At 39.8% G+C, this 10,950-nt stretch overlaps 1 protein-coding gene across 4 annotated transcripts in view; it reads left to right on the top strand.

Moving 5' to 3' along the window:
- LOC115222127 (diacylglycerol kinase delta-like) overlaps window positions 1–10,950 on the top strand; it is an 87,139-nt gene that overhangs the window by 26,560 nt on the left and 49,629 nt on the right. For 3 of the 4 annotated variants that reach the window (XM_029792260.2, XM_036511230.1, XM_029792259.2), the window contains exons 3-6: window positions 5,034–5,166; window positions 7,271–7,377; window positions 8,781–8,906; window positions 10,441–10,620. In XM_029792260.2, coding sequence (XP_029648120.1) covers window positions 5,034–5,166; window positions 7,271–7,377; window positions 8,781–8,906; window positions 10,441–10,620 — 546 coding nt within the window. Of the gene's footprint in view, window positions 1–4,113; window positions 4,243–5,033; window positions 5,167–7,270; window positions 7,378–8,780; window positions 8,907–10,440; window positions 10,621–10,950 lie in introns of those variants that run through there. The other variant, XM_036511229.1, reaches the window with a different exon arrangement.

The following is a 10,950-nucleotide window of genomic DNA, read 5'->3' as shown; positions in this document are numbered from 1 at the left end:
AAGAGAGAAACTGGGTATAAGAGGCATCAGATGTAGTGTGCAAGAGAGAAGATTCTGCTGGTATGGTCATGTGATGCGTATGGTTGAGGAGAGCTGTATAAAGCAATGCTAACCTCTAATTGTGGAAAAGGTAGACCCAGGAAGCTGTGGGATGAAGTAGTGAGAAAGGATCTTCAGACACTGGGCCCTGCAGAGGAGGTGACAAAGGACTGAGACTTCTGGCAGTTTATTGTGCTTGAGAAGACAGGTCAAGCTAAGTAAAACCATGGCTGTCTTCTTATACACAGGTATGTTCTCAACGTCCGTCTTTCAGCTGAGATGTCCTTCTCTTGAAGATTCGTGGGTGCTGGTGTCACATAAAAGCACCTGTGTGGTACCACATAAAAGAGCTTGTGTCCATGTCACATACAAACGTTTGTGCTGTTGAGCGAACGGTCTTCGTCCCAGATCTTGCAAGATGGGAGAAGTCCGAAACGTGGTCCTTTGCTATTCGTAAGACCCGCAGAAGAGAAAGCAGGTCAACCCCCGACACCGAGAGCATCGACGGATGGATGAATGCGCATCCAGGCTCAGCGGTTGCATAGGAAGTCGGGGACAAAAAACAGGAAGAAAGCGTGAGAGATAGTTGGGGCGAAAGAGTACAACAGGGGTCACCACCACCCCTTGCCGGAGCCTCATGGAGCTTTAGGTGTTTTTGCTCAATGCTGGTGCTGGATAAAAGCACTCAGTAAACTGTAAAGTGGTTGACATTAGGAAGGGCATTCAGCCATAGAAATCTTACCAAAACAGATGATTGGAGCCTGGAGCAGCTGTCTGGCTTGCTAGCTCTTGCCAAAACCGTCCAACCTACACCAGCATGGAAAACATGTTAAATGATGATGATAATGATGATGATATATTTCAGTACAAACAGTGGACACAGAAGAGGTGTAGTGGAATCACAGGTAGGCCGACAGAGACAGTAGACTTCATATGCAGCAAGTCTCTAAGAGCACCTGGGGAATAGGTTCTCTCAAATACCTTGATGATGGTATTACACACACACATGCATGCATGCTCATGCACACACACACACATGCACGCACGGACACACACATGCACACACACACACACACACAACACACACACACATCATTATGGCAGTGAAACATGGGCTGTGACAACAGAGGACATGCAAAGGCTTGTAAGAAATGAAGCCAGCATGCTCCACTGGTTTAGTAATGTCTGTGTGCATGTATAGCAAAGTGTAAATGATTTAACCCTTTCGTGACCAACCTGGTTGAAACCGGCTCTGGCTCTGAGTACAAATGTCTTGTTTTCATAAGTTCTGAATTAAAATCTTCCACCATTCCTTAGTCACAATTTATGTTCCTAAAACTAGCTGAATGATAACTAAGTTATTTTACTAAATTCTTTGTTATATTTAAAGTAATTGAAAGAAACACAGAGCATCTCAATATAAATACAGTAATGAAAGGGTTAAGAGAGAAACTGGGTATAAGAGGCATCAGATGTAGTGTGCAAGAGAGAAGATTCTGCTGGTATGGTCATGTGATGCGTATGGTTGAGGAGAGCTGTATAAAGCAATGCTAACCTCTAATTGTGGAAAAGGTAGACCCAGGAAGCTGTGGGATGAAGTAGTGAGAAAGGATCTTCAGACACTGGGCCCCGCAGAGGAGGTGACAAAGGACTGAGACTTCTGGCAGTTTATTGTGCTTGAGAAGACAGGTCAAGCTAAGTAAAACCATGGCTGTCTTCTTATACACAGGTATGTTCTCAACGTCCGTCTTTCAGCTGAGATGTCCTTCTCTTGAAGATTCGTGGGTGCTGGTGTCACATAAAAGCACCTGTGTTGGTACCACATAAAAGAGCTTGTGTCCATGTCACATACAAACGTTTGTGCTGTTGAGCGAACGGTCTTCGTCCCAGATCTTGCAAGATGGGAGAAGTCCGAAACGTGGTCCTTTGCTATTCGTAAGACCCGCAGAAGAGAAAGCAGGTCAACCCCCGACACCGAGAGCATCGACGGATGGATGAATGCGCATCCAGGCTCAGCGGTTGCATAGGAAGTCGGGGACAAAAAACAGGAAGAAAGCGTGAGAGATAGTTGGGGCGAAAGAGTACAACAGGGGTCATCACCACCCCCTGCCGGAGCCTCATGGAGCTTTAGGTGTTTTTGCTCAATGCTGGTGCTGCATAAAAGCACTCAGTAAACTGTAAAGTGGTTGACATTAGGAAGGGCATTCAGCCATAGAAATCTTACCAAAACAGATGATTGGAGCCTGGAGCAGCTGTCTGGCTTGCTAGCTCTTGCCAAAACCGTCCAACCTACACCAGCATGGAAAACATGTTAAATGATGATGATAATGATGATGATATATTTCAGTACAAACAGTGGACACAGAAGAGGTGTAGTGGAATCACAGGTAGGCCGACAGAGACAGTAGACTTCATATGCAGCAAGTCTCTAAGAGCACCTGGGGAATAGGTTCTCTCAAATACCTTGATGATGGTATTACACACACACATGCATGCATGCTCATGCACACACACACACATGCACGCACGGACACACACATGCACACACACACACACACACACACACACACACGTATTTTGCCCCTGCTAAATTTCCATATCCCATTCTTGCCTACCCAACACTCTCTCATCTCTTTATCACCCATCTCCTTTTATCAACACCATTCATCGTATTCTCTTAGCACAAAACCATTTCTACCAGTTCCTACCACCTTTTACCAGTATACTTATAGCTTCTATTAGCATACCTCTCTCATCACAATACCTGTATAACAAGGGTTTGTATCAAATCTACTGATAGCCAAGGTACTTTTCCATGTACCCTTGTGCTACCCACTGTAACCCCCTTCTGCCTTGGCTCACTCTTTTATTCACCTTCATCACTCTAATCCTTATCATCTCAAGTATCCATCATTTGCTTTCTATCTTTCTCCCTTGTAAACGTAACTACCATTAGTGTCTCTCTCCCATTACTCCATGCCATTTCTGCCTCATTTCTCCTTTGTTTTCCACACTAATACTTCAATCACGCTACTTCCTCCTTATAGTTTTTCTTTTCTATGCCTCTCACCCTACACCATCTGCAGTTGCCCTCTCTCTCTCCTATCCACTCATGCTGCACTGGATGAGCAGAGGCAACTTAGAGCATTAAGGGCCCTCTTTTTTTGTCTTGCAGGGTACAAAGTTACCTCAGTTCTGCTAGTACTGCAATAAAACACACCCGATACATTCCATATAGTGGTTGGTAAACGGTCAAAGATAAAGTGTCAAGAGGACATTTAGTCATTTTGAGAACACGACAGCTTCTCTACTGAAGCTGCTAAAATAAAATGCACTCAATACATCCTGTAAAGTGATGGGTGCTTTGAGGGGCATCCAACAATAGGAACTGTGCTGAAGTAAAACACCAGCAAGATGTGGTCTCTGACGATGCTCATGAGGGCAATCTCTCTGAATAAGCTTTGATTCAGACTGTGGCAGCCGACCCACCTCATGCCAGCAATATTAAGTAGACATAAAATTATGACGATGATATATATATATATATATATATATATATATATGTATACAAATTGAGATAGGGGTTGTGAGTGCAACCCACCATGGGATAACATATATCCAATATACTGCCAGTAAAGCACCTTGATGTTCATATGTAGTGGGTTAATAAATTATGTGATTGGGTATTATCTGGTAGTTGATTATTGATTAAGGTGTATTTCTCTATTTTCTTATTTTGTATATATATATATATATATATAAATGCATATGTACATATCTATATATATACATTCACATTGTAACACCCCGACCCCTATATAGTCACCCACATTGTTCTGTGTGTATTTGTAGACAAACAAACACATGTTTTGTTGATTTATAATAGAACGAGTGAGAGCGACACACACACACAGATACACACACACAGATACTTCATCTTTTTTCTCCTCCTTGTACACAATACAAAATACAATATTTTCCTGGTGATAAGAACAAATGAAAGAAACTCTCATCCTCATCCTCCTCCTCCTCTTCTTCTTTCTCCTCCTCTACCTCTTCTCCAGCTTCCTTCTTTCAAAGCAGAAGATAAAGCATCAGTCCTGCCTCTCTTATTGTAAATCTATAAAGTTGGTGCCACAGCCAAGCTTTTCGCTACGACTTGCTTTGATGGGGATTTATTGCAGCTTCTAACAGGCACCCATGGTCCAAGCTAACTTTCTACCCTCTTCTTCTTCACACACACACACACACACTCGCGCACACACACACGCTGCATGTGTGCACTCACACCCACATGTACAAGTACGTTTATTGATATACATAGTACATATATATAAAGATATATGCAATACTCATGCACACAAACAGGCATATATATACAGTACACACATGCACGTGTGCATACATACATGTATGTATTCTTTTTATCCCTTCACTGGTTTGAATCGCTGAAGTGCAACCATGCTGGGGCACCGCCTGTATGTATATACATATAGATATACATACTATTACATATACACACATACTATTTCTTTACTACCCACAAGGGTCTAAACACAGAGAGGACAAACAAGGACAGACAAACGGATTAAGTCGATTACATCGACCCCAATGCATAACTGGTGCTTATTTAATCGACCCCGAAAGGATGAAAGGCAAAGTCGACCTCGAGGACATATACACACATACACACATACACACATAAATGTACATGCACTCACATACAATACATACATTTGTGTTTGTGTGTATCTGTGTACACATAGACACACAGACACACACACAGTCTTTCTATCTGATTCCCTCTCTTTCTCTCTCTCTCTCTCTCACACACACACACACACACACATGCATAAATTGAGGAACCTATCACAACACAAAGTTACTTTACTGAGATAACATGAAGGGTTTTTTCGACTACTGTTTCTTTTTTCTTTTAGTATTGCAATATTCATACATTCTAAAAATAGCCCAAAACTTTCTGGTCATTTCAGGCTAATACTGACCATCGAGAGAGGATGTCTGGCCAGCACAACTGGTACGCATGCTCTCATGCACGACCAACCTATTGCAACGTATGTCGTGACGCTTTGTCAGGCGTCACATCTCATGGTTTGTCCTGTGAAGGTATGTTGGACCCTTTCTTCAATCTTCTCATTGACTGCTTCTTTTCCTTTCAATTTTAATCAAATGTTGACTGACGTACGTTTTTATAAAAATGTGGCTCTAATTTTTCTTTGGGTGGTGTGGGGTCAATGTTTTTTTTTTCCTTTTCTTTTGTTTCAAATCTTGACTCATAGATATTTCTTATCCTTGGACAAATTTTTCCATCTTGCATTACCTAACTGGATTCAATTTGTGTGTATGTGCTGAATCTATATATATATATATAGGGAAAGTTTACGAAAAAAACAAAAGACGAAGACAGGTGGTGTACAAAACAAACAGATGTATTAGTATAACGCTCAGGAATAGAAAAAGTCTTTTATGTTTTGAGCCTAAGCTCTTCTACAGAAAGGTACACAGAAAAAACAAAGAGTAAAAAAATGTGTGTAGTGGCTAACGATCTATCATGGCACATATATATATATGCATATATGTGTGCACAGAGGCATGCACGTGTATGTGTCTATGCATATGTATGTGTGCATATGAAGCAACCAAGCAGATAAGGTATTTGTGTAGAGTAGAATCCCTCTTATCCTATACTCAGATAACTGAAAGTCTGAAGTAACTGGTACCCAGAAAAAAACAAAAAAAAAGTTACTAATTAGTCAAAAGAATTCGTGCTTATTTGTTTAATTAATTATCATTAAAAGAAAGGAAGTTTCTACTGACTCTAAAATTGGGTTTTTGCTAAAATACAGTATTTTAATTTACCGCATTTAGAGTACCTATATTTTATTATGTTAATAAAGCTTGTTCTTTACTTAAGTTCCCCGAGGGTGAGAGGCATTTAGGGGACATTTATTTATGTGTCCAAGGTTTATTTACATTTTCCTCCTCCCCTCTTGTAAGAGGACATTCATTCTCATATAAATAATAGTCATATATCTTGTAAGTTCTTTCTGATAAATCTCTGCTTAGGAGTTTTACCTGTCTCGCCATAGTCCATGTGTTGAAGCTGAAGTACTTACATTATGGAAGAGGTGTGAGAGTCTTTTGATAAAATACGAAAACTGTTAAATTAAATTCACCTTTAATTTATTACATGAGATGTTCATTGGCACAAAGGTGAAATAAGTGGAGGAATGAGTGACATGATGACAAACACATACAAAGCTGTAAAGAAGCCAAGAAAATAAGATAAGGAAGGAATCTGGAAACGACTAAAAATGACTGACTGACTGATGACTGATGGGTTAATGTCAGGAGGTCAAGGTCAATCCACATGAATACAACTGACTCACGTATTTGTAAGTTTAATATGAAAAGAAGAAAAAATGAATTAAAGCAATAAAATAGGGGTCTGTAAGAACTGGCCTTTAATAATTTTAAGCAGAGGCGTGAATGAAAATTTTGATATAATTTTGAAATAAACTTCATGAAATAAACATTTTAGCATTTAACCCTTTTAGCATTTAAAAAACCCCTTTCTGGCTCAAGTAGTCTACCTGTTATATGTTAAAATAGTTTACCTGTTATATGCCAGATCAGATTGGAGTCTGGTTCGCCAGACCTCAGTCAAATCGTCCAACCCATGCTAGCATGGAAAGCGGACGTTAAATGATGATGATGATGATGTTAAAACTGGCTACATTTGGCCTCTCATACTTACCTTACAATGTCATTCTAAAAATAGCAATCACATCATCGAAATCTTGGAGCTGCTAGATGATACATGAATAATTCAAATCAATGTGAATGAATAAGCATTATATCTGACAGTAATATAGATGCTAGAGGGTTAATTCAGCCATAATATTCTACATGTTTTATGTTGAAGTGGGCCAGATCAGACTTTTCACACCTACCTTACAATGTCATTCTGCAAATGAACAACCACATCGTCAAAATCTTGAAGCTGTGAGATAATGCATGATTAATCCAAAAACAAAGTGATGTGAGTAAATAAGCATTACATTTGACAGAGTTAGAGTTCTTGTGTATTTTTAAATGACTGAAATAGCTCTTCCATGTTGTAATAGTCATCTGTGTTTGATTTTTTTTTTTTTGAAATCTGTTTCAATTTACTTGACTTACTTTGTTACATCTGTTGTTATTTTGTCAGTGTGTAAATTCAAGGCGCATAAGAAATGTGCCGTGAAGGCCTCTTCTAATTGCAAATGGACGAGTTTAGCATCTGTGGGCAAGGAAATCATTGAAGATGAAGATGGGGTAAGTGTCACAAAGAAAAAAAAAAGGACATTTAAAAAAAAAATTACAAAAAAAAAACCCAACTTAAATTTGAGGTTAGAAAACTAAATGTAATTCATATGTATGTACATGTACATTTATACATAGGTCTGCTACAAGCTATTGGACTCATAGAGTCCAATTGTCTGTGACGATTTCATCTCAATCGAGGGACAGGGGCTTTCTCCGTCCGGGTTGCGGATCCGTGGAATAAGCTGCCGGACGAGATAGTGAAGATGCTGACGACCGCTCGGTTCAAAGTCTCTCTTGACCAGAAATAGCCTGAACTCTTTGCATGAACACCCTCCCTCTACATAACTCCATGTCCCCCTACATGGCCTTGCTTTTTGAGCCAAAAAATTTACTTAACTTAGAGCTGGAAGTTAAACTGGTTCTCATAGTTGTATAAGTGGCTGAGACTACTAGAGTGCTCTCCCTTGAAAAAGGCCTTGATCCATCTTCGTGTTGACCTTTCAGCTATTGTTGGAGCTCATTTATAGCTGAGTGGACTGGAGCCACATGAAGTGAAGTTAATCCCAGGTCAATCATGATTGAGCAAACCTATAATCAAAGGTGTACCTAGTCATGAGCATCCCACCTTTTACTTAGACATTGTGTATTTAGGACTACATCATTCAGTGTATCCATCCTTGTCATTCTGTGTTGCTTGGCTCTAGACCAGCCCTGATCTAGCAGACCTGTGATTAAAGGTGTTCCTTCTACGACCATCATGTCATTTTTTCAAACCTGGTGTATATAGGACTTCATTAACCATTTTGTTTTTTTCTTAAGATGGCAGGGTGTGATTTGAGATACTTTTGGCTGCTATTTCTAGCAGGTCTAATGACCATGTAAAACAGTGGTTCTCAACCATTTTTTGCCTATGGAGACCTCTGGTTCCTATTTTACTCTACTGGATCTTCATAGCCATTCGGTATATATAAAAAGACATCCTACTGTATTTTTATAATTAAATATTTTTAGGAATTGTATAATAAGAAAATGTATTTTAGGTGTATAAGCAATCCATTGCACATGAATTTTAACAACATTCTTTGCTGGGTGGTTGGTGTTAGGGAGGGCATCCAGCCATAAAAACCCTGCTAAAACACACAGAAGTCTGATGTAGTCTCCTACCTGGTCAGCTCCTGTCAAACCATCCAACCCATGTCAGCATAGAAGACGGATGTCAAATGACGAGGATGATGAGGATGACTCCCCCTCCCCTCAAGGACCATATGGACCCCCAGTTGAGAACCACTGATGTAAAGCATCCCTTGTTTCCTCATCTATTTTTGTTTATTTTGTGGTATTGCAAAAGTTTTTACTTTTGAAATGAATTTATTGGTTTTTTTGTTTTGAAAGTTCTCATGTCTGTTTTGCAGATACACATGCCACATCAATGGCTAGAAGGGAACCTACCTGTCAGTGCCAAGTGTAATGTCTGTGAAAAAACCTGTGGCAGTGTTTTACGTCTACAAGATTGGCGGTGCATCTGGTGTCGAGCAATGGTAAGCAGAGTATTCGTTTAATCTTTGGTGGACTGATAGCAGAAACGGGTAGAGTAACATTAGATAAAATTTATTTAATGTCTGATTTTACATGCTGGCATGGATTTCCCTCTCCTATTTATTATAGGAGGCACAAGAACTTACACACGCTTGTATACACATGATGGGAACTTCCACCTACTAAATTCAATCAGAAGACTGTGGCTATAGCAGAGGTTATAGCAGAAGACACTTATCCAAGGTGCCACACAGTGGGACTGAACCCCAAACCATATGATTTAGAATCAAGCTTCCTAACCACAACAATGCCTGCACCTGGGAGTTATTTGTGGTGAAAGATTTTAGGGTTGGATGCTCTTCTTGTTGGTGACCTTACCTGTTTTTAAGTTGGGTTTTTTTTTTCATGAGAGGTTTTTGAAAGTGCAGAGCAACTGGTCATAAGGTCAGCATAAACCACTGGTCTGTTCAAGCATTGACAATGGGGAATATCAGTGTTTATTCTCCCCTCCACACACACACACATACGTGCATGTGCATTTGTGACAGGCTTCCTGCAGTTTCAGCCCATAAATTTCATCACAAAGCATTAGTCAGCCTAGGACTAAAGGTGCAGTGCAGTGGGACTGAACTTAAAGCCATGTTGTTGCAAAATGAACTTCTTAACCACACAGCCCATGCCTGCGTTTCCTGCTTATTGATTATTCATCATCATCATCATCGTTTAATGTCTGCTTTCCATGCTAGCATGGGTTGGACGATTTGACTGAGGGCTGGCGAACCAGATGGCTGCACCTGGCTCCAATCTTGATTTGGCAGAGTTTCTACAGCTGGATGCCCTTCTTAATGCCAACCACTCTGAGAGTGTAGTGGTTATTCTCCTTTATAATTCTAATTTCAATTCCTCCCTCCATCCTCTTTACTTCTCATCCTTTTTAGATCAGTAAAATAAGTTTTGGTGAGGTTGATGTCATAAGCTAAATTGCTCAAAGTAACCTTGAAATGTTTTGTACCTGTGTGACCCTTGTGGCAAAGAAAGAAATTATTATTATTATTATTAGTAGTAGTAGTAGTAGTAGTAGTAGTAGTAGTAGTAGAAGAAGAAGAATTGTGGCAGATAGGAGAATCAGTAGAACACTGGACAACATGATTTGTTGCACTTAAGTCTCTTTATGTTTTGAGATCAAATCTCACTGAAGCTAGGTTTGGTAATGTAATTATTGTTTGGAAAGGCATCCAGCTGTAGGAACACTGGAGCCTGGTGCAGCCCCCTGGCTTCCCAGACCCCGGTCGAACCGTCCAACCCATGCTAGCACGGAAAACAGACGTTAAATGATGATGATGAAGTCCTGGAGTCGATATCATTGACACTACTTCTAGAGGATAATGCTCCAGCATGGCCTTAATGACTGAAACCAGTAAAAAAATTGTCTAAAAGAATCCTTCTTCTGTTTTTTTCAATATCTCTGTCTCTCTTGCTTGATCACTTACCTTACTTTTTGTTCTGTAGTTGCTAATTGTTTTAATTATTCTTCAGGTTCACATCGGTTGTCAAGAAAAGATGTCAGCAAAGTGTCCTTTTGGCCAGTGTCGAGTGTCTATTCTACCACCAATTGCCATCAACAGTATGGACTCTGATGGGTTCTGGGAGGCAACTAGGCCTGCAGGCACCAGTCCTTTGTTAGTATTTGTTAATTCCAAAAGTGGAGACAACCAGGTGAGTTGAATCAAATTTTTTTTCCTCTGGAGAAAGATTAAATAAATAAATAAATAAATAAATAATAATAATAATATTTATGAAGATGTACTTGCATAGCAAGTGATTTGATCTGAGATCGTGTGCTGAAACGAAAACAATTGCAGTGTGGAAGGTGTTTTTAAGCCATTTAAGAAACACACAAAAGCCGTTCGATTCACTTCAACATTTAAGTTTAATTTGTCAAAATATTTTCGTCGCTATAAGACCGCGACCTGTTCACTGACAAAAATCCATGCAGCACGGATTTTTGTCAGTGAACAGGTCGCGGTCTTAAAGCGACGAAAATAT

The sequence above is a fragment of the Octopus sinensis genome, linkage group LG19 (genome assembly GCF_006345805.1).
Source record: "Octopus sinensis linkage group LG19, ASM634580v1, whole genome shotgun sequence".
NCBI lineage: Eukaryota > Metazoa > Mollusca > Cephalopoda > Octopoda > Octopodidae > Octopus > Octopus sinensis.
This window is presented reverse-complemented; position numbering and strand designations above follow the sequence as displayed.